Source organism: Tenrec ecaudatus, chromosome 6, assembly GCF_050624435.1.
Source record: "Tenrec ecaudatus isolate mTenEca1 chromosome 6, mTenEca1.hap1, whole genome shotgun sequence".
NCBI classification, from domain to species: Eukaryota; Metazoa; Chordata; class Mammalia; order Afrosoricida; family Tenrecidae; genus Tenrec; species Tenrec ecaudatus.
Window position 1 is genome coordinate 82,174,875 of NC_134535.1, and position 24,056 is coordinate 82,198,930.

Here is a 24,056-nt window from a genome sequence, read left to right on the forward strand (position 1 = left end):
GATCTTTCACTTCATTTCTATCACAAAGGCCACATTTTCTGACTACCACGTTCCAATCACCAGTCATTACCCATGCATCGTTGATTGACCAATGACATGTTTAACTAATTTCGGACAGCAGAAGTTGGTAGACTTCTTTATCATCATAGGTTTTAGTAGATGGTACGTAATCGCTTCTTGGCCGTTTGGCTAAGATCAGGGGTAGTAGATGGTATGCAAATATGAAGAACAGTTATACTGACTGGTTTTCCTTGTAGATATACCGATATTAGCCCATGACAGATAGCACTGTACTTCAAAGATAGATCTTGAAATCTTTTTAATGGTGAATGCGATGCCCCTATAATTTGTAATTCTTGGTATACAGTAAACCATAAGACTGAGTCAAGTAGCCAAGAACGGTCCTTTTCTGTTTGCCGAGGTCTACAATAGCTTTGCTCCATCGTGCGTAAGCTTGCCTCCACTTTGAGGGGGATTTCTTCTCCAGCTATATGTGAGTGAGTCGCCGTCTGAGTGGCTCATCTTCAGAGCGCTGACAGCGTTCTGCTGCTGATCATGAGGTTCTCGGGGGTGAGTCCGGAAGCTCTGTTGAAACCTGTCCACGCGGATGGCCCTGCTGCCATTGGAGACACTAGTGGCAGTTTCCAACATCACGGCAACATGCAAGCACCAGAGTACGACAAAGTGACAGACGAAGGGTGGGTCTGCGACTAGAGGGGGTGATTTGGTCGTGGGTGTCCCAACCCATGCAAACGGGCACTCAGAAAAATTCAAGAAGAGTGAACAAGAGCAGCACTGTCCAGAGCGTGTTTTGTGGGAGGCTGATGGTGTGAGGCAGCCTGGCTACCTTGAACTCTAGCTAGGCTTCTTGCTCGCTTATCAGCTGAAGTCTCAAACCTCTCTGTGCCTTAGCTCCTCGGGGTATTTTGAGGCTTATTACAAGGATGATACAAATGAAAACATGTAAAGCTCTTAGGGAGTGATTGGCATGTCCTATGTGAGTGTGGGGTGTTGGTTTATTTAAAAAAAGAGTGCTGTGGATTTGTCATCTTCTGCTGCTCCAGCAGAAACACCGCAAGCTTTAACAAACAAAGGCATTTTCTCACCGTGTAGAAGATGAGAGGTTGAAATTCAGAGCACTGGTGCTAAGGGCAGAACTTGTCTGAGTGCCACTTAAAAAAATAATTTTATTGGGGGCTCATACAACTCTTATCACAATCCATACATCCATCCATTGTGTCAAGCACATTTGTGCACTTGTTGCCATCATCCTTCTCAAAACATTTTCTTTCCATTTGAGCCCTTGATATCAGCTCCTCATTTCCCCCCTCCTTCCCTGCTCCCCCTCCCTCATGAACCCTTGATAATTTATAGATTATTATTTTGTCATATCCCTTTACCCACTTTTCTGTTGTCCATCTCCCAAGAAGGAGGTTATATGTAGATCCTTGTAATCAGTGCCCCCTTTCTTCCTTTCTTTAGATGATCTATTTTATTAGAGTAGATTGATCACGTATGGTCCAAGAAAACTCACATAGCAAACGGAATATAGTCAGATGTTAAAGACTGGCCTTCAAACATCATAGCCAATGATGCCTCACTTGTCTATGATCTCGCCAATACAGAGCCACATCCACACTTCAGTGGCCACCAAACCACTCAGCAGAGCTTCCTGAACTGTGAGCTGCTAGAAGCCACCAGTCTCAGCACTCTCGGCTACTTCTGTCAGGCTCTGAGTAGCTGCAGGGATCTCCACAGGGTCGGAGGAACCAGCTCCACCCTGGCAGAGTGCCAACATGTGGCCAGCCGAGGCTTCGAGTAAGTCACAGCAGCGTTTACCATCCCCGGGGCCTTCTCCACCAAGTTGCGGACAAACTGGGCCATGGTTCTAGGAGAGAAAGCCCGTGACCCGAAACAGCCGGTGAACAATCGGTTCCCCCTTTCTATCCCACCTTCCTGCCACCACTCTCACCACTGGTCCTGAAGGGATCATCCATCCTGGATTCCCTGTGTTTCCAGTTCCTATCTGTACCAGTGTACATCCTCTGGTCTAGCCAGGTTAGTAAGGTAGAATTGGGATCATGATAGTGGGGGGAGGAAGCATTTAAGAATGAGAGGAAAGTTGTATGTTTCATCGTCGATACCCTGCACCCTGACTGGTTCATCTCCGCCCCACCACCTTTCTGTAAGGGGGTGTCCAGTTGCCTTCACATGGGCTTTGGGTCTCCACTCTGCACTGACCCTCATTTACAATGATATGATATTTTTTTCTTTGATGCCTGATACCTGGTCCCTTCTACACCTCGTGGTCACACAGGCTGGTGTGCTTCTTCCATGTGGGCTTTGTTGCTTCTGAGCTGGATGGCTGCTTGTTCATCTCCAAGTCTTTTAGACCCCAGATGCTATATCTTTTGATAGCCCGGAACCATCAGCTTTCTTTACCACATTTACTTATGAACCCATTTTGTCTTCAGCAATCCTGTGGGGAGGGTGATCATCACAGAATGCCAATTTAATAGAACAAAGAGTTCTTGCATTGAGTAAGTACTTGAGTGGAGGTCCAATGTCTATCTGCTGCCTTAATACCAAACCTATGAACATATGCACATAGATATATTTATAATATAATCTACATATTATATTGTATATAACATATAAGATATAATTTATTATTATAAAATAAATATATTTACATGTGTACATGCCTGTATTTAGACCTCTAAATACAGTCCTTTGCTTCCTAGTTCTTTCCTCTATTTCCTTTTACTTTCCTCTTGTCCCCTATCATGCTCAGCCTTCATTTGGGTTTCAGTAATTTCTTTCGGTTACATTGCCCTTGCTGAATCCCTACCAGGCCTCTCACACCCTCCTTGCCACTAATTTTGGTTCACTTGTTGCTCCCTTGTCCCTGGGTTGGTCAACACCACCTCCTTTCCCCCACCTCCCTCTCTCTCATGTCCCCCTGGAACCCTCGGACCTGTTGTTTTCTCCTCCAGACTGTTCATCCAGCCTATCTTATTTAGATAGATCTGCATAGAAAAATATGAACCAAAATACAAGATGTAGGAAGACAAAGTGACAAAAGAGAACACAATGATGACAACAAAAAAAGAAAACCAATGACCCAGAGAAGAATAAATTAAATTTTTAAAAAAGAAAAAGAAAAAAAATTAAAAGAAAGAAAAACCTGTAAATAGATCAAGGTCTGATTTTTGACGCTGCAGCTTGGGGAGAGGGACATGTCTGATCAGAGCACATGGGAGCAAATGAAGGGGGAGGAAGAGAGAGCGGAGCACATCCTGGCCTTCAGGCCTGGAGGACGATGTCCCCACTCTGAACAGCTAATGCACAGAGTGGACCATATGGCTGATCCCACTATGGGACACGACATCCCTCGCTGACCCATGGCCCTACAGGGGACAACACTGGAGACTCAGTGTCCAGATTGGCCCTGTTTGACCCCGCGACACCGAGGTAAAATACTAAAGGCTCGCGGCAGAGCAGGGAGCTCTTGAGGGAGCGCATAGGATAGACTGGGGCCAGAGCGTGGCGCCTCATTGGACTTGACTGGAGGACACGCCTAGAGGTCAAAAATCAGTGCTGCTTCTAAAGGAAGATCCTTGTCTCTTCCATTCGGCTTCCTGGTTCCTTAGAGTCTCCTATGTCTCCGCATCTGTCTCATTCCATCTCTCCTCTGCTCTTTTATTTAAAGTCTTTTAAATCTCAAAAAAGATTGACTCAAGAAACTTAAGCCACAATCCTGCCTCCTTGACATAACAAAGACACCATGTTCCCAAATGGGATTAAAACCACAGGCACAGGATTTGGATTTACAACACATATTTTCGAAGAACATGATTTCATCAAAAACAACCTTTCCAAATAGAAAGAAATCTTGATGGCAACATATGTATAAGTGTGCTTAATACAATTGAATGATGGATTGTTATAAGATTTGTAAGAACCCCCTAATAAAATGATTAATAAAAAAAAATCCTGAGGAGTGAAGAGGGGGTAAGAAAGGGGGAACTGATTACAGTGATCTACATGTGACCTCCTCCCTGGGGGATGGACAACAGAAAAGTGGGTGAAGGGAGACGTCGGACAGTGTAAGACACGACAAAATAATAATTTATGAATTATGGAGGGTTCATGAGGGAGGGGGAAGCGGAGAGGGAGGGGGGAAATGAGGAGCTGATATTAGAGGCTTAAGTAGAAAGCAAATGTTTTGAGAATGATGATGGCAACAAATGTACAAATGTGCTTGGCACAATGGATGGATGGATGGATTGTGATAAGAATTGTACAAGCCATCAATAAAATTATTTAAAAAATACTACTCTTTGATCCTCCCAAATTCATGTCCTTGCTACAGGCAAAACACATTGACCCCATCACATCATCTCCCAAACCTTCCATCAACTCCAAGTCCCAAATCCCAGCATTTAAATCATCTACATCAAATATGGGCGAGCCTCTAGATACAGTCCATCCTGGAGCAAAATTCCCATTTATCCATGAGCCTGAGGAATCTAAGAAATGGTCTGTTTCCAGAGCACAATGGAGGAACAAGGGAGTCATTTCTGCGACACGTGAGAGAAGTTCGAGGGAAAGTCCCAAGCTCAGCAGAGCCATTTCTATTAGCTCTCAGGTGTGGAAGCAATCCTGTCTCCAGAGGTCGTCTGGAGTATGGCCCTGCAGACTCTGCGTGCTGCTGCCCATGTCCTCTGGAGTCTGGCCTTCACTGCTACCTTCTAGGACAGCGGGAGAGCAGCTCTGTTCCTTGGTGTGGAGTGGCCCCGTTCCTGGTCCACCTGAGTGGTGACTCTACTGTGTCGGCAGGCTCCATCCTTCTGCCCCTCGAACACAGCAGTCCTGGCCCTCGCCCCGACGGCAGTGCTCGCTTTGGAGCTGTGGGGGCTTCGCTCTGACTGAAATCAAGGAGACAGTGCCCGCCCTTGAAACCCAGAAGGAGCTGCTTCCTGTGCCCCTTGGAACAGTTCTGCTGATCACGGAGCTGCTCCGGGACGGTCCGTTCCTGTCTCGGAGGACCACAGATGGAGCTTCCCGAGGCACACATTGCCTTTCATTCTTGCCGTCCCACTTAGCCTTCACTGGTGCGCTTTCTGCTGCGATAAGCTGGTGGTGTCCATCAGTCACAGGCTGACGCTCTTAAACTGAAGCCTTCGGTGAATGTTCTAAGACAAAGGTCCTGAGTTTGCAGAATTGTCCAAAGCTCCGAGTTCTGCTTCTGTTTGGCAACGCTTTTTTAAAAATCATTTTATTGGGGCTCGTACAACTCTTACCACAATCCATCCATCCATCCATCCATGGTGTCAAGCACATTTGTACATTTGTTGCCATCATCATTCTCAAAACATTTGCTTTCTACTTGAGCCCTTGGTATAAGCTCCTCGTTTTCCCCTCCCTCCCCAGCCGCCATCCCTTTATGAACCCTTGATCATTGATAAATTATTATCATTTTATCATATCTTACACTGTCCGATGTCTCCCTTCACCCACTTTCCTGTTGTCCGTTCCCCAGGGAGGAGGTGATATGTAGATCCTTGTGATTGGTTCCCCCTTTCCGCCCCACCCTCCCTCCACCACTGGCCCTGAGGAGTTCACCTGCCAAACCACTTTCGCCCTCAAATTCTTCGTTGTGTGTTCTGCTCTAACAGCAGAACACAGGTGTCTGTCTTAACAAACCACGTACACTGGTCTCCAGAACGAGACATGTGTGGGACTCAGGTCCCAGGTATCGACACACTTAAGGAAACAATGAGGGGCGTCCAGAAGGTCTCAGAAAATGGAATTTTCCCACAAGCCTTTTGAAGCACCATCGTATCCTTGACAAGAAAACTTTGGAGGGTAAGGCAGCAGGGAAGAGCCAACGACTGCCTTCTGTCCAGACAGTCCTTCCATGAATACAGGCTGGCTACCGAGCTCTGAGCCAGATGGGTGGCCACACCTACCTAGAAGCAAGGCACAGTGTCACCTTCAAGATGCCTCCCGGGGACAAGAGGGCAGCACTTCCTTCTGCCTGCCTGCCACGTAGGGCAACACCTCTGATCCACATCTTTAGGTTAAAGCAAAATACACACCAGTCTCTGTCAGAAACATGGAGTTTGGGAGGAGATCGACCTCTGCTTGGGTTCGGCCACCTCCTAGTTGAGTCACCTACGGCATCTATACATTGATGGCAAGAAAATAGTGGCCTACTTTCTATGTTGTCATACAGCTAATGAGACCATGCAGGGGTGAGGCTCTCACATAGAGCCTGACACACAGCTTAGTGAGCAATGTCGTCATCGTCGACAACACCCACACCACCACCGCCACCACCTCCACCTCCACCACCACCACCGCCACCTCCACCACCACCGCCGCCACCTCCACCTCCACCACCACCACCGCCACCGCCACCTCCACCGCCACCACCGCCGCCGCCACCACACACACCACTACCACCACCACACACACCACTACCACCTCCACCACCACCGCCACCACCGCCACCACACACACCACTACCACCACCGCCTCCACCACCACCACCACCACCACACACACCACTACCACCGCCACCGCCACCACCTCCACCACCGCCACTGCCACACACACCACTACCACCGCCACCGCCACCATCTCCACCACCGCCACCGCCACCACCGCCACCACCGCCACCACCACCACCACCACCGCCGCCACCGCCACCACCACCACCGCCACCACCTCCACCACTACCACACACACCACTACCGCCACCACTGCCACCACCACCACACACACACCACCACCACCACCACCACCACCACCGAATTTCCCTAGATCACATCACTAATCTCCAATGTAACAACAATCTCTTACCATTCGGGTTTCTATTTTATACTCACGGCCAGATTTTTAAATAATAAGATCCTTTCACCTTCCCTGTGAGACTGCAAACTTTTTGAACCCAAGAATCAAATCTACCTGCCCCTTCTCCCCCGCACAAAATGCACAACTTGAAACTACTATGAACGGCCCAGGGAAGCCTGTTGACCATGCAACCGGCCAGGCAGGCCCCTGTGACACTTCATGGGCCCGTGGGGGCTTGAGCTATCTCCTGGGGGTAGGGTGGGCAAGGCCGGCCTGGACTTGTGTTGTCTGCTGTTCTCCCAGGAAATCTGCGTCTGGCAGGTCAGTCCGGCCCCCCCTCTGCCCGCCTGCCGCACTCACCGACGATGGAGAGGATGACGACCACAAAGTCGAAGATGTTCCAGCCGATGGTGAAGTAGTAGTGGCGCAGGGCAAACATTTTGAGCACGCACTCACAGGTGAAGAAGATGACAAAGATGAAGTTGATCCAGTAGAGAATGTTCTCCATCTGCTTGCTCTGGGTATCCGTCTCCACCATCATCGTGACCATGTTAAGGCAGATGAGCATCATGATCACAATGTCAAAGGCTTGTTGCGTGACAAAATCGAAGACCAGGCCTTGGATTTTGTTCTGGAGAGGGACGGAGAGAGGAAACAAGATTCACAACAGGCTTTCAAGGCAGACCTAACCAAGCCATCTCTATCCCGCTGCTCGACCCGAAGCACGGACAGAGCTCACAGTCCATGGGATTGCACAAAAAGGTCCCTAAAATCCCCGCCCTTCTCTTTTGTGCCTACGCCACCACACACATGCGGATGCCTTCCTTGTCGCCAGCTCCTCTCTGTAGCCTCATGTGCCAGCCATTTCTTCCTGCATTTGCGTTCTCCTTTCTCCAGGCTTTCTCCCTAGGGTGCTCCTGTCCTCTGCTTACCTAACATCTATGTATGCACGCCCCTCACTTTTCCCTTCCCCAGCCAGACCTTTCCTTAGACCCTCCGGTCGTATACTCACTTGTCTTCTTGACCTCCCTCCTTGACTTCTAAGAATTTCCAACTGCACATGCTCGAAGCAGACGGAAGACCCTTCCCATACTCCCGCCCAACTTACACCTCTGTCTTCCTCATCGCAATTATTCACCCAGTCCTGCAGGCCAGAAATCTGAGGGTCGTTCTTATCTTTGCCTCTCCTTCACCGCCATCTAATCCATTGAGGAGGATGTCCTGTTTATTCTACTACGATATTCCTTGAGGTCATCCAAATGAATTCCGTTTCTGTTGCCCCTGCTCTGGGCTACGCCTCTACCATTTCCCCCTGGACCTCTAACCACGACCTGGCTGGTCCACCGTCTCTTCCCCCGTCGAGAGCAGTCTTCACATAGCATGTGTGACGACTGAAAGACACAACTGGACCACACCACCCCCTCCGAAGCCATGCAATGGCTTCTTGATGGGCGTGCACAAACGGGATCTCGATTTATTAACCAGACTTAACAACACCTCTCACAAGATGCGTCCACTGAGGTCAGTCCAATCAAAACAGTGAGAACAGAAAAAGAACTATGTAATACATAATTCACAGGTTGAGGGACAGACACACAAGCAGGAGACAGACCAAGCCCAATGATGCACACAGCACACCAACATAAAGAAGGGGAAAAGAGGGGCGGGCGGGAGAGAAGGTAAAAAGGTGGGGGGGAAAGACTAAGGCATTGGAAGGTAACAGGGCACTAATCCACCATGGGGAGGGCACCGTTATGTCTCCACAGGAAAGGGAGAGAGGGACCAGACCTCAACGTGGTGCGCCAAGCCTTGGGGGCAGCATACCGGTTTAAAGCAGTGAGCTAACAGAAAGGTCTGTGAAGATGGGCTGGCCCCTATCCCAGTTACGTCTGTCAACACCCCCACCCCCAAGCATGCGCTACAGAGGACAGCACTGAGGATACAGCCCGGGGAGAAGGGCAGGTCTTCCCAGACCACAGGGAGCAACTAAGAGGGGCGGAGGGGGAGAGAAAGAGAGAGAACAGCATCCCAACCCAACCGCTACGGAAGACGGAAGAGGGGGCAGCACTGGAGACCAGTGCAGGAATTGTGCCCGGGCTGCCCACACACTGGGGCACAACTCAAAGGGAGCGCCCCAGTGAGGGGAGCAGAGTGAAGGTCGGAGGAGTTCTGCAAACAGACCGTGGATGGACGCGGGGCACTGATGAGACCCGATCGGAAAATATTCCTAACGGTCAGCAGACAGACCTGGAACTATTCATAGGCTATTTTTTGTTTTCCTTTCCTTTTTCGTGTCTATCTGTATAAGACAGGCAGGATAAATAAGCCCAAGGAGAAAACAAGAGGGCCAATGGTTCCGGGGTAGGGCAGGGGAAGAGGAGGAGGGGGGGGGAAAGGAGGGGGGAGCCAACAAACCAGGTACAAGTGAATAACAGGTCTAAAATCGATGGCAAGGAGGGTGCAGAGTGCCTGGTGGGGTCTGATCAAGAGCAGTGTAGCCAAGAGGAAGCAGAGAGAGAGGAATGAAGGTCAAACATGATGGTGGGGCAGGAGGAAAGTAAAAGGAAATGGAGGGAAGAACTAGGAGGCAAAAGGCATTTACAGAGGTATAAACACAAGCATGCCCATAAGTAAATATATTAACAGATAATGAGAGGGATATAGGTCTATGCACATATATTTATAGGTTATAAGTATTAAGGTAAGCAGATGGACATTGGGCTTCTATTCAAGTACTCCCTCAATGCAAGAACATTTTGTTCTAATAACCTGGCATTCTGTGATGCTCACCTTCCTGACACGATCACTGAAGACAAAATGGGTGCATAAGCTAATGTGTTGAAGAAAGCTGATGGTGCCTGGCTATTACATGATACAGCGTCTGGGGTCTTAAAGGCTTGAAGACAAACAATCAGCCATGTAGCAGGGAGGCAACAAAGCCCACATGGAAGAAGCACACTAGGCCTGTGTGATCATGAGGTGTTGACAGGATCAGGTATCAAAAGACCAAAAACAACCATTTTGATGCAAACAAGGGGTGGGGGTCAGAGTGGAGACCCAAAGCCCACCTGAAGACAATGAACATTCCCTCACAGAAGGGTCACAAGGAAGGGACAAGCCAGCCAGGGTGCAGTACAATACAAACGAAACACACAACATACCTCTAGTTCTTTAATGCTTCTTCCCCCCCACTATCATGATCCTAGTTCTATTTTACAAATCTGGCTAGACCAGAGCACGTACACTGGTACAGATAAGAGTTCACAATACACAGAATCTAGGACAGATAACCCCCTCAGGACCAATAATGAGAGTAGCAATACCATTACGGTAGGGGAAGCTATGGGGAGAAGGGGAAGTAACTGATAGCAATGATTGATGTATAAGCCACCCCACCCCCCTCCCAGGGGGATGAACAACAGAAATGTGGGTGAAGGGAGATAGTGGATGGCGTGAAATATGAAAATAAAAATGATGTGTAAATTACCAAGGGTTCACAAGGGTGGAAGGGAGGGGACAAAAGAGCTGACACCAAGGGCTCAAGTAGAAAGAAAATGTTTTGGAAATGATGGTGGCAACCTATGTACAAATGTGCTTGACACAATGGAGGTATGGACTGTTTTAAGAGCTGTAAGAACGCCCAATAAAATGATTTATTAAAAACATATTAGGAACACCTTCCATTCTGCTCCGCTCCTGTCTCTGCTTGGCACCTGGCTGCACCAACCTCCCTGCCTGAAGAGCCGTGCTGGCTTCCCCAGGCCTCTCCTTCTCCAGCTCCTGGGTTCATACTCACGTCCTCCTGAGGGGGGTTCCTGACTGTTCCATGGAATCTACTCATTTCCCTACTCAGTTCGGGCCTCTCCTTAGCTTTTTTTCCCACAATATTTCTCATCTGACAATAGCTGATTGCTTATTTATGATCTGCCTCCCCCTCTGCACTGTAAACTACACCGTAACAACAGCCAAACTCGCTTCCAGTGAGTGGACTGTGACTCAAGCAGTCCTACACTGGGCTCCTGAGGCTCTCAATAGTTTGGGGAACAGATAGACACATCTTTCTTCCATGCGGCAGGAGCTGGGATCAATCCACCAGCTTTTCCGTTAGCAGTTCAATGCTTCACTCACCCGAGAGCATCTCTAGGGCTCTCACGTGTACCACAGAAACACATACATGTTGTTCATCACTTTATGCCCAGTACCTGGTACATAGGAGGATAGCTATGAATATTTGCTGAATAAGTAGAAAAACAAGCGGATCATAGCAGAGGTTTCATGTGGCCCACAAAGCTACAATGAAGCTTCTCACACTTTAAAAATACTCTTGATTAGTCTTCATTCATGTTTCTTGTCTCAATAAGCTTTTTTCTTTTAGTGTGGAAATAGACTTAGGTTCTTATCGGCAAAACACTAAACAAAACTTTATCAATATTCCTTTCTATTCCACTTAGTTTCAAGTAATTGACACAAAAGGGACATTTCTAGCATAAAGGAAGTAGTCTTTTTCCTGTAAGATTCCCTCACTTTAAAAATAAAGCAGGTAGGCTTGTTTTCAAGGTTATTTTAACTCGGGGCTGTCAACAGGGCTGAGCTCTAGGGCTGAGCGCTAGCTCAGAAGTTGGGCAGGTGGGTGTGAACTACGTGGGGTGCAGGACAAGTTAGCGAAGAGCCGTCCACCCAGCCAGATGGAGAAATTCAGGAGCTCAGCTGCTCCTCCTCGGAACAAAGGGAACCAACCCCAAGAACAGGGCACAGCGGCATGGCCGCGGCCGGCGCTGTCCCACTGGAGGCGCAGTCTGAGAGGCGGTGGGCCAGACTCTGCCGGTGTCTCCCTTCCTCTCCCACAGGCAGCCAGAGACATCGGTTTGCTCCTGGCCCCTCTTGTAAAGACGTGCCTGTTGGCTGGAGAAGATGAGCAGACTAAATCCTACCTCGTGCACGTACGAGAGAAACCAGCAAGTTTTCCCTTCCCTTTGTTCATTAAACAAAACGTCTGGGAAGCCTGGTGGCGTGGCGGGGGATGCACTGGGGAGTTAGCAGTGTGAATCCACTGGAGGAAGATGAGGTTTTCTGCTGCCTACAGATGCACAGCGTCAGGGTGGACCCAGGAGCCCACCCTAAAGGATCCTGTGAGTCAGAATCGACTGGAAGGGAGTGAGTTTGGATTTTGTTCACTTTTGACATACATTTTTTAACTTTGCGGGGTTGAACTGGGCAAAGGTTTACAGAGCAGATCAACAGTATGTAATACATTCAATGACTCAAACACATTGTTTCATCTTGTCATGGCAAATCCTCAATGTAACATCACCCATCTCATGACCCCCTTTTGTTTCCTGTTTCCCTCTTTCTTTCCGAACCCTGCGGAACTTTGTCCTTGTGTCAAAGTTCCCCCGGGGCCCAAACGGCCAATTGTTCTAAGATGTGCACACCAAAACAGTGTCATTGTTCCCTCTGTAGACCTATTGTCTGGTAGGAAATTGATCCAGAAGGGTGAGTTCAGTTCTGCAGTGGAGGGTGACCAAGAGTCCTAGTCTCAGGCTCCCACTAGTTTCTAGCTGACCAGTGGGTCTGGTCTCGTGCACGTTTTCGGGTTCTGGTCCACGCTGTCCTCCCACTCTACCCAAGACCTGACGTGTTGCCTCTCAGAGCAGCCAGAGATCCATGCTTGCTTAGTGGTCCTTAGTTATTGGACGGATTGTTTCCACGTGTTCTTGATTTTCACTGCTCTTCCTTCCTCCGGACAGGGAGAGACCAACAGTTGCACCTTAGCTGGGTGATCACAAACTTTTAAGAAGTCCCCTGCCTCAATTGCTACTCACTGTAGGGTGTAGAACGTTGTCTTTGTAGACTACGCTCTATGCCTACAGACTTTGGGGTCTCTTGACACCATCCATGGTCCTGAGTCCCCAGGCCCAGAGACTCATTCCCTCAAGGTGTTTGGTACATCCAAGAAGTTTTGACAACTTTGTCCATGTGCTCCACCACATTCAGGGATGTAAGCTGAAGCAGTTATTGTACTCATGTACAAATAACCCGTGAAGCCTGCAAACTCCTGGTCCTCCCCGCCCCCAGTCTACATGTAGTTGTGGGCACCCTCCACTCTCCCTCCCACTCAGTCAGCATGTCTAGCCGTCCGTCCTTCTTCTCACAGATTGCCGGCACTGCAGGACTACGTATTTAACAGTCGTTACCTCCATTGTCCTTAACTCTTACACCCCTCCCTGTGTCTTCCCCTTCGACTATCTCTGGAAACATCTCTCGACCAGGGTCGGAGTCAATGCGAGTCATATGCCAATTCTCGGCTGCTCCTCAAGGAAGGCTCTTGGGAAAGGCGTAGGGCTAACGTCAAAGTCACCCCTCTCTTCTGCCACCTTATTCAGCTATTTCGGATGGGGCGGCTGGAAGAGGGTTGGCGGGCCCTAGACAACCCAGCCACTTGTCTTTCTCTTTCAGTAGCCCGAGCAGTACAACGGCCCGCCCCAACCTGAGTTCTCCGTATGCCCTCAGGCTGCACAGCACACGCACCAGGGGGCGGGGAATGGGTTTCTGAGGTTTCTTGGAGCCCAGCTTTTTCATGGCGTTGTAGTACTTCTTCTGTTCTTCGGTCATGAAGATGTCTTGCCCTCCAAAGTAAAGGAGAGAAAACAGAACGGGTAATTACAACTGGCTCTCACAGGCGGTGGCTTTGGACGTCAGGATCCACCCCGAGACCCGAGGGAGAGCGCTCTCCTTTATCCCTCTTGCAAGTCACTTCCACCCACAGTTGTCCTAGAGTGAGGTACAACTGGGACGTCTACTCTAATTCAAGGCCAACCCTGGCTGTGTCCTCGGGTTGGGATTTCTGAGATGGGCCTTTTGTTGGTAGAAAGAAAATGAACTACCCAAGTACGGAATCCCCAGGGAAGGGCAGGGAGTTCTGTTCAGCACAGCAGGTAAGTGCTTGGCAGCTGACTAGCAGGTCGGCGTTTTCACTCCACCAGTCACTCCGCAGAACGACGTGGCGGCCTGCTTCTGCAACCCGAGGGACCACTTGGGGCTGTTCGACTTTGTCCTATCCTGTTACTATGATGCCCTGGCCTTGACTCAATGGTGATGAGTGTGATTATTGGTTTTGGTCAGGGATGGGTAAACTTGAGCAATAGTCCCATTTCACACACAAAATTTTTTGGGGGGGTCTGTTTGCCTGATAGAATTCCAGAAACAACATTAAAAATCTTTTATGTCCTATCTAACGGTTCATTTATTTCAGAGGATATTAAAAAATCAAGTAATAGTGGTGTCAGAAAGCAATTTGTTGGGACAGACATAGAAATGAACGACAAGCGTAATCTTCGCAATTTGACTACTGTGGGAAAGCGCTCATCGTCTGGAAAATGAGCTTTCCAAGCATGATCTGGAAAGTCCCAATTGGACAGGGATTCCCAGGGCTCACACAGGCAGAATGGTGATACCCTTTCTGCCGCTCACGCCTGTCATTAACCTTCCGTTTCCCTCTTTCCACCTGACACTAGAGGGACTCTCTGGCCCTGCCTCCTTCAGGTGGGACGCTCAAATCAGTAACAGCCTCAGGAGAAAAAGACAGCCAGTACATGTAACGAGTCGCATGGGGTAAGATATCACCCCCTACAGAAAGAGGGGGCTGAGGCTAATGTGTGGTACAGCTCACGCCACAGCGAGGTGACAATACGGGTCTCAGAGACAGAGAGGCACCTTCACTCTCTCTCTCTCTCTCTGGAAGTGTCTGTCATTTGGGGTGGCCTCCGACCACTGGCACTGAGGGGAGGAGACCTATCTTTTTCTTTTGTTGATTGAAGTTATCAATGATGACACCAATGAACAGGTTCAGCGTGAAGAAGGAGCCGAAGATGATGAAGATGACAAAGTAGATGTACATGTAGATGTTGTCCTCATACTTGGGCTGCTCGTCAACCTGTCCAAGGCAGGAGAGAAAGGAGAGTCACCTCCCAGCTTGGGGACCGTCTGGGTCACTCCAACATGCCACAGCCAACACTGACCACTGGCGAAGGGAGTCTGAGATACTCTCTGGACATCTTCCTGCCCTTAAACGGGGGACACCTCCCTGTCTTGCTATCGGTGGGAAATATGCAAATCATAAGGTGAGGGGGAAGGGGTGGGGCTGCCTGTGGGGAACTCCGTTTTTATCTCACAACAGAGCTAAAGAGTAGATGGCTGCCCTGGGACCAGGGGAAATCAACAGTCTAATCATCTAGAGCCAATGATGACTTGCTGGGAGGAGGAAAATGATCTGAAATCAATAAAGGAAGCAATAGAGTTCCAAACAGAAAGGATACCTTCTCCATTCCTCCCTCCCTCCCTCTTGCTTGGGGAAATTCTCCATGTCACTTGCTTTTGGACCTGCTAAGCGTGATTTCGCCATGCACATCCTTACCTTTCGAGAATCAACCGCGGCATACATGATGTCCATCCAGCCTTTGAAGGTTGCCTGGCAAACAGAGTGCATCATTAGACCGTGCCTGTTAGGCAGATGGGGTCCAGGCAGGGCTCTGGAAGGCCAGGCTTTGGATTAGTGGAAACACAGGGCAGGGAGTGTGTATAGCCTCAAACTTGCACATCAACTCTTTTATTTGCTAAAACAGGTTCCTAATGGGGGCACTGTCCAAGTCCCTGAGAATAACTCCAAAGAAACATGCTGACAACTCAGTTCCTGGAGCAATGGTTTACAAAAGGCCTTAACAAGGGCCTTAGCAAGGTTGCCTAGCGTCAGGAAAAGGCATGTGTATTAGGAGTGAAGGACAGGAATGTACTGAGGGTGCTTAGAACATAGGCTCCATTGACGGGTGATTTAAAACACAGTGTAAAGCAAGAGCTGCGGGGGGGGGGGGGTACGTATACCACGGTGCCTTAATCAAACAGAAAAAAAGAAGATCAGAAAATCCCCTACTAATAGCTACTCATATACAGTCTATGATGGGGGCAACACTGACTTCATTCTTGACAGGCCCTCACGAATCTATATTCCTGCAGTCTCGAATACCTTAGTTTTGAACACAAATATCCATAAGCAATAGAACATTCTCTATGTTTTATTTAAATTTTATGTATTCAACCAGAGTCTAAGCTCGTTGAGGCCACAGACAGTTCATTATTCATCCGGTGGCCCTAGCAACGCTAAGATCATGCCTGGCACTTGATGGGGACTCTGACTGCGTTTGACCGGCTGGGTATGCACTGGAGCTGTTCTGGTTCACATTCAGCTTGGAGTCCAACTTCTTGTACTGGGTTGGGAAACAGCACAAGACCTGTGGGGTGAGCTAGCCCACTGACCACTCCATTAACTTGGACTGGTAGTACCAATAGTGAACGCTAAGCATGTGCGAGGTTAGGCTGAACGCCTCACCTGTAACTTTGAATTCTCCCAATATCTGTAGGATAAAGACAAATAATAACCAAAGCCATAGTGCCAGCAAATTGATCCCTACTCACAGTGATCGTATTTAGGGTTTTCCAGGCTGTAAATCTTTATGGTGGGTTTGAACTGCTGACCTTTGGTTGGTAGTCTGACACTTACCCGACACTGCCACCATTGATAGGGTATTGATATGCTAGGCTCCAGGTGTGGAGCTGAGTGGGTGGAGGTTCAAAGTCTGCCTAGAGGTACTTGAAAGAAAGTCTGGTAATCACCTTCTGGAAATCCAGAACCAGAGCACCTTCTATTTTCACACACACTGGGGTGCCCATGAACCAGGACCAACCCGATGACAACTGGCTCTGGTCATGAGCTAGGCAGTGTACCAAGAACTTTTAATAAAAATATGAATTCCCTCACAATACTGTGCAATGGAAGTTCTATTCTCAACATTTAATAGATGAAGACATGCTCATAGAAGTATGAGCAATTTGTTCAAAGTTACCCAGCTACTGAATACTGGAGTTTGGCTCAATCTTACATCGATCCGATTCCAAAGCCTATGAGCTTGCATTGCATCAACCAGTCTTATATGATATATGATATCAAGAAAAACTATGTATGACAGAAAGAACTCAGGCAAAAGAGAATTACCTACCTATACAATTAAATCATGTCTTACTTGAACATTAATTTTAGGATCTTCATCTGGTGGCATCCTAACACTGCTCAATTCTTCTCTCTTTAATTAACTTTGTTGTTGTAGTGAGGTGCCAGCCTCCAAAGTGTTCCTACGTTTGAGTCCATTGTTGCAGCTACTGAGTCAATCCACCTCATTGAAGATCATCGGCTTTTCCACCGTCCCTCTACTTTCCCAAGCACTACCTCCTTCCCCAAGGACTAATCCCTCTTGATAACATGTTCAAAGTACGTGAGACCAAGTCGCACCATCTTTGCTTCCAAGGAGCAGTCTGGCTGAATTTCTTCCAAGGCAGATTTATTAGTTCCTCTGGCAGTCCCTGGTTTATTGAGTAGTCTTCCCTGACACCACATTCAATGGTATCAATTCCTCTTTGGTCTTTCTTAGTCACTTTGCACCTTTTGTTTCACATGCATATGAATGTGATGCTTGAAAACACCCTGGCTTGGGTCAGCCACACCAGGGTTCTTAAAATGACATCTCTGAACACTTCAAGGCTTTGTTACGCACAGTGCAACATGTTTCATTTCTGGGCTGCTGCTTCCATGACCACGGGCTGTTGAGTCAAGTAAAAGGAAAGTCTGGACAACTTCAATATTTGCTGGTAACCACGATGCTGCTTATGGTTTATGAGGATTTTTGCTTATGTTGAGGGCATACTAAAAGCTGTCATCTTTGAGCATCATCAATTTGTGCTCTTCATTTTTCAGCCAGCAAGGTTGTGCCATTTGCTTATCACAGGCTGCTGAGAAGTCTTCCCCACTTGTGATGGCTCGTTCTTCCTAACATAGGCCAGTTCTTTGAATTATTTTCTCCGTATACAGGCTAAGTGTGGTGATCCCAGACCATGTTCTGTTCAAACGACTGCCTCTTGGCCTATGCACAGGCTCTGCACGAGCACAGTGTTTTGGGATTCCACTCTTCACAATGTTATCTAGAATTCATTCTGACCTACACGGTCAAGCGTCTTTGCATAGTCAATAGAACACAGGTAAATATTTTCCTGGTATCATCTGCTTTCATGTAAGATTCTAGCATCAACAATGATACCCTCCTTCATCCCATGTCGTCTTCTACATCTAGCTTGAATTTCTGGAAGTCCCCTGTTAATGAACTGTTGCAACCATTTTTGAGTTGTCATTGGAAAACGTTTGCTTCTATGTGACAGATATTGTTCAATAATTTCCATATTGTGCTAGATCACCTTTTTTGGGGGAATGAGCATGCATATAAATCTCTTCCAGTCAGTTGGTCAGGAAAATTGTAATTTCTTGACAAATATGAATGAGCACTCTTAGCATTGCCTTCCATTTGTTGAAACATCTCAACTGGTAATCTGTCAATTCCTGGAGCCTTGTTTTTTGTAAATGCCTTTCATGTAGCTTGGGCGTCTTCCTGTAGTACTATCGGTTTGTGCTGATATGCTACCCTCTGAAATGGCTGAACATAGGTAATTTTAGGCATTTTTAGCACTGTGGTTCTGTGGATACTTCTGTTTTGTCTCGATGCTTCCTGTGTAGTTTACTATTTGGCCCATAGAATCCTTCAATATTGCAACTTGAAGCTTGGACTTTTTCCTTTTCTTTCAGCTTGAGGAATATCAAGTTCATTCTTCCCTTTTGGCGTTCTTTCTCCAGGTTTTTGCGCATTACATTACAGTAGATTGTCCGCTGAAGCTGCCCTTTGAAATCTTCTATTCTCTTCTACTCCATCATTTCTTCCATTCACTTTGGCTACTCTATGTTCTAGAACAAGTTTAGAACTCTCTTCTGATATCCATTTGGGTCTTTTCTTTTTGTCTTTGGTGCCCTTGATGTCATTTCACAATGTCTAGTCTTGTCGTTAGTGTTCAGTGTGTCAGATCTGTTCTTGCGATGGTCTCTCACTTCAGGTGGGATTTGTTTAAGGTTGTACTTCGGCTCTTGTAGACTGGTTTTAATTTTCTCCAGTTTCAATTTCAACTTTCATAGGAGTAGTTGGTCTCTGGCCTTGTCTGACCAATACACTTCTCCAGTCTTTTCTTAACAGATATCATGGATTTGATTTCTGTGTATGCCATCTGATAACATCTATGTCTATAGCTGCCGCTTATGTTGTTGAGATAAAGTATTTGTAATGCATTAAGTTGCCAATCTTGCAAAAAATTTTCCCTGCAATCTCTGGAACTATTTCTATCACCAAGGCTCTATTTTCCAAGAACTGAGCCTTCTTCTTTGTTCCCAAGGTTTGCATTCCAATCACCAGTAATTATCAAGGTCTAACGGACCAATTGTATGTTTGATCGATTTCAGATGCCAGTCATTGATGAAAACCTTCCATTTCTACCTCGTTGGCATTTGTGATTGGTGTAACTTTGAGTAATAGTTGTATTAACTGGACTTCTTCCTTGCAGGTGCAATATCATCCTAGCACTGACAGTGCTGAACCTCCAACAGATCTTGAAATATTTCTTTTTTGACGATGCATGTGATGCCTTTCCTCATTGTCATTTCTGGCTTGGCAGACTAGGTGAGTATCTGATCCAAAATAACCAGCCCAATTCAGCTCACCATTGTCGACAGCTTCCAATCTCCCTAGGTTCATCGTCTGTACGTTCATGTCCTCTTTAGGAATGGATGCTTACAACGGCTTCTTCTCATTTTGAGTCACACCACACCAGCAAATAAAGGTTCCAGAAGCTTTGCTCCACGCACATCCTGAAGGTCAACTCTACTTTGAAGAGGCAGCTATTCCTCCACTGTGTTTGACTGCTTTCCAATCGGAGGCTTTCATCTTCCAGGATGATCTCAGACGAGCTTCTGCTGCTATTCTTAAGGTTTGCAGTGGCCAATTTCCCACAAGTAAGCGGCCACACTCTTCTTCCTATCGCCAACGCTAGCATCGCTCAGATGTACAACTGCTTTGCTCTATCAACACGGCCATCACTTTTATTGTCTCTATGCGCAGCGTTTCTTCATTTGGTTCAGCCAAATGCTTTGACCTAGGGAGAGGGGTTCTCTCTGCGACTTTATCATACTACAAACCCAAAACCATACTCACTGCCACGGAGTCAATGCCGATTCATAGCGACTCCCCGTGGGTTTCCGAGACTGTACGGGAGTAGAAAGTCCCGGTCTTCCTCCTTTGGAGTGGCTGGTAGTTTTGAACCGCTGACCATGTGGATGACAGCCCAACATTTAACCACTAGACTACCTGGGCTCCTTTATTCCACTATAGAGATCTTTATTTGTTGCTGAACAAGACTCTGATTCTGAACACAATGAAAGGCTCCCTGCTGTTTTAAGAACTATCACTATGCCATCAATGTGAAAGTATCAACTGGAATAATTCGACGGAAACCTTAGGGAGCACTGAGTTAGACTAACGGGGGAGGAATCCTTCAGAAAGAGGTGAGAATGGCTGCACGTGAGGAATGGAAACTGTTGAATGGGTAGACGTTTTGCTGTGTAGATTCGCAACAAGTCTCCCTTTACCGAGAGTCTCAAGTACTCAGGAAAGATGCTGCCCTGGATTTGGCTCGGGAAATGATATTGCTCTCCTGAGTCTAACCCAATCAGAACAACTTAGTCCTGAAGTAAGGCTGAGAAAGAGCTAAATGGGAATGGCTTTTGTTAGCTGTCTGAGCTCTGGGGGACGGGAAAACCACCATACTTACCACCTGCAGGAGGGCCAGGTAACCTGCCCCAACATTGTCAAAGTTGATCTTCACGTTCTTCCATCGGATTTCTGTATTGTTCCCCTCCATGAGCTTTTCACACTCAGTGAGATTGTTGACATCTTCAATTTCAAACCGAATTTCAGAGGTCTCATTAAAGCAGTAGTGGTACTTTCCCGCGAACAGGTTAACTCCCATGATGCTGAAAATCAGCCAGAAGATGAGACACACCAGCAGCACATTCATGATGGAGGGGATGGCGCCCACCAAGGCATTCACCACCACCTGCATTGGAAGGGGGAGGTTGCTGAGTGTTGAGAGGAAGTGGGGCAGGCACATCCTTTTGATTTCCAGGAGGGGAATGACACTGTGTGGCTTGCTCTGAGTATGACCCCCTACCCCCATCTTAGGAATCGGAGTAACTGGGCAGATCCACAGGGAGGGCTGAGATGGTCTCAGTCGATGCACTATGTGTTTTTTTTTTGGGGGGGTGATTTTAATAAATCACATTTTTATTTCTGGTAATACCAATTCCCCTGTCCTGTAGACCTAGGTCTTCACTCTAGGAAGCAAGCTGGGGTAGAACAAAATCTTTCTTAGCCCAGTCTCCCCCTCCCTGGACTCCTACAATCTGGTCCCATGGGAAAACCTGAGTAATTTCAACAGACATTCCCCCTCTGCAAAACAAGGTGTGATTGTTCAAAACTACAGAGAACTACCCTTTGGGGTTAGCAGTGAAACCACCAGTCTATAAAATCCGCTTTATGACTATGCAAGGCCAGTTATTTTATTTCAGGCAGTAGCTGAGCATGCATAATTTGCAGGCTCAAGAAAAAAAAAAAAGAAAAGCTATATTCCCTCTACCAAACAGTATAAAATAAAAATCTGAACAGATGTGCCTTTTTACGGAGGCTGCTTCTTCTGTCTCCCTGCTCCCACCCCACCCCATCCCACCTTGGTCCCTGGCTTTGTATGCCCTAGGTCTATGAGTCGCCCCCTGCCGGCAGACCAGCAACTAGGCATTGAGGGGTGGCTCATGTGGACATGTCCAGGGCTTGACTTGATTCTTTACAATGTATGTGCAATAGGAGTGAGTTTGGGATGGCTAAGATCAATGCGCTTGGAACCCAAGAACTGGCTGACGATCAAAAATCACTGAGTAGTAAGCTCAATCAGCCGGGAAAAAGTCAAAGGGAAAAAATCTCTTAGAAAGCTAAGTTTTCTCGGTTAACTTTGGTTTGCTCCACACTACAGGTGAGCAAGGCTGGCCAACACTTTCCCTGTTAGAGTTCTCAACCAGCGGAGCTTAAAGTGCTTACAGAACTCACTGCAGGTGGTGGGGGAGAAAACAGAGCGGCAGGTCAGGATACTCATTTCTGATCCATTCTTAGGCTGCTGCCCTCAGCAGGAGGCCCTTGGCACACAAAGGCTGCCCTAGAGTGGGGAGACTGTGTCTGTTGAAGGCTCCTGGAGCAAGAATAAAGGCAACCGGGCAAAAAGGAAGGAGTCCTTACAGGGTCCATTTCGGGCCCGACTCAGTTTCCATGTTCTGTTAACCTTCTGACTTTGCCTTTGATTGCAATGTCACGCATCAGAACTCGTGGCTGAGATGAGCGATCTACTCTGCCCAATTTAAAAGAAAAAGCAAGGGGGGCGGGCAATGATATTCCGCTGAGAATTTGCTCTTGCTTTTAGATTAAAATACTGATTTTTGTGTTTCTCCAATTCATATGTGAACGCCTTTAGATGGAGAGGCAGTTATTTCTTAATACTTAGACCAAGAAATCTCTAGATCTAACAGCTCTGTCATTAGGAGATAATCGCTCTATTTCAACAGCCAATGCAAGGAAAATCAGAACATCTGGAATCTGGAAAAATCCTCCAGGCGGTTCTGGACAATGACAGTTACATTTGTTCACGACCAGATTAGCTAGGTGATCCGATCAATTTAGGTCTTCCTGTAGTTTGCCCACTCTTTGGTGGCAACACCAAGCAGCAAAGGAGTGTGCGAAAAGAACGGGCGAAGGGAGGGTGTCTACCAATGGGATAACCGTTGCCCAAACCGGAGAAGAGACAATGCGAAGGTTCAAAGGCTCAAGTTAATGGGACGGCATCTTGCTGCGGAGCGAGTGTCGGGGAGAGATCACGCCCTTCCATTAGACCAGCGGTTCTCAACCTGTGGAGCGCGACCCCTTTGGGGGTGGACCGACTCTTTCACAGGGGTCGTCTGATTCATAACAGTAGCAAAATTACAGTTATGAAGTAGCAAGGAAAATAATTTTATGTTCGCGGGGGGGGGTGTTTCATCACAACATGAGGAACTGTATTAAAGGGTTGTGGCATGAGGAAGATTGAGAACCACTGTTTAGACCCTCTCAACCTTGCCATGGACAAGAGGCCCTGACTTTGCACCTCAATGTGGAATCTCCCTCTTCCAGAGGATAATCTTTGCCTTCTGTGCTGACCTACTTTAGCCTGTCTTCTCTGCCTGTGTGCTCAAGTTAAAGATGGGGTGATGTTTACCACAGGGAAGAATATTTAGCTAATGGACTTAGTGGTACCTTTGCACTTTTATACTGAGCAAAAGAATTGATATGCAAAGGTATTTATTGAGGCTTGCTCTGAATAACACAAAAACCTAAAAATCCAGTGAATTTTCATCTGTAAATCATAACCAGGGGGGAACTAGCTTACCCTAGTTAGTTTTATGACTTAAACGGCTGAAAGAGTGGGTAAAATTCACTACTAATTCCTCCTCACTATGAACATGAACTGATGAGCTACAGTGTATTAGCTCCAATTCAACTGTACACTTTAGCTCGTCATTTCTGTGGCATTCTTATCAGCAACCAAAGGGGAAGAAGAAACCTTGTCCATGTACTTCAAATCCATATACTATAGATACATTCAACTGGTCATTCACATTTCCCTGGAGAGAGATGTTCAACAAATCGGGGTTTCTCTCTCCCGTTTTTCCGCATGACTCTACTTGTTGAAAACTAGATACTGACCGCATTACTCAGAGCAGGGTGCCTCCTATCTGTACAAAGCTATTTGTTTTGTTTCCCCAGCACGGAAGCCGTGACTCAGCCAGTGCTACACGTCTCATTGGTGAGAACATCCCAATGGCACTAACCCTCCAGCATTGCTGTCCTTGCTGCGGCTCTCTAGGCACTAGAAGATCCGTCGATTAGCTTTCCATGTCTGGCAGAGGGAACATGGCTTTCCTGGACAACTGGGTACTGACAATCAACAAACATGCATGCATGTCTCATAGCATTACTGTGAATAGATGCTCAAGAATTTGAGAGCACAGCACATGTGTCGAATGAGTCCGACGGAGGAGGGAAAGGCAAAGAACTACACTCAGCATTCCTTTGCCGACAGTAGGGGTGTCTGTATTCTGGTCTCTGGTTAGAGGGATGAGAGAGGGGACTGGTGTCCGTGTC

General features: G+C 47.3%; 1 protein-coding gene and 1 pseudogene across 1 annotated transcript in view; both read right to left on the reverse strand.

Annotated features, from left to right (window-relative positions):
- Window positions 1-24,056, reverse strand: part of SCN8A (sodium voltage-gated channel alpha subunit 8) — a 176,916-nt gene that overhangs the window by 11,276 nt on the left and 141,584 nt on the right. Inside the window, exons 19-23 of the mRNA XM_075551664.1 lie at window positions 20,608-20,892; window positions 15,275-15,328; window positions 14,657-14,794; window positions 13,390-13,494; window positions 7,222-7,492 (exon numbers count right to left, since the gene is read on the reverse strand). Of these exons, the coding sequence (XP_075407779.1) occupies window positions 7,222-7,492; window positions 13,390-13,494; window positions 14,657-14,794; window positions 15,275-15,328; window positions 20,608-20,892 (853 nt within the window). The remainder of the gene's footprint in view (window positions 1-7,221; window positions 7,493-13,389; window positions 13,495-14,656; window positions 14,795-15,274; window positions 15,329-20,607; window positions 20,893-24,056) is intronic.
- LOC142451029 (ATP synthase F(0) complex subunit g, mitochondrial pseudogene) lies at window positions 1,574-1,884 on the reverse strand (annotated as a pseudogene).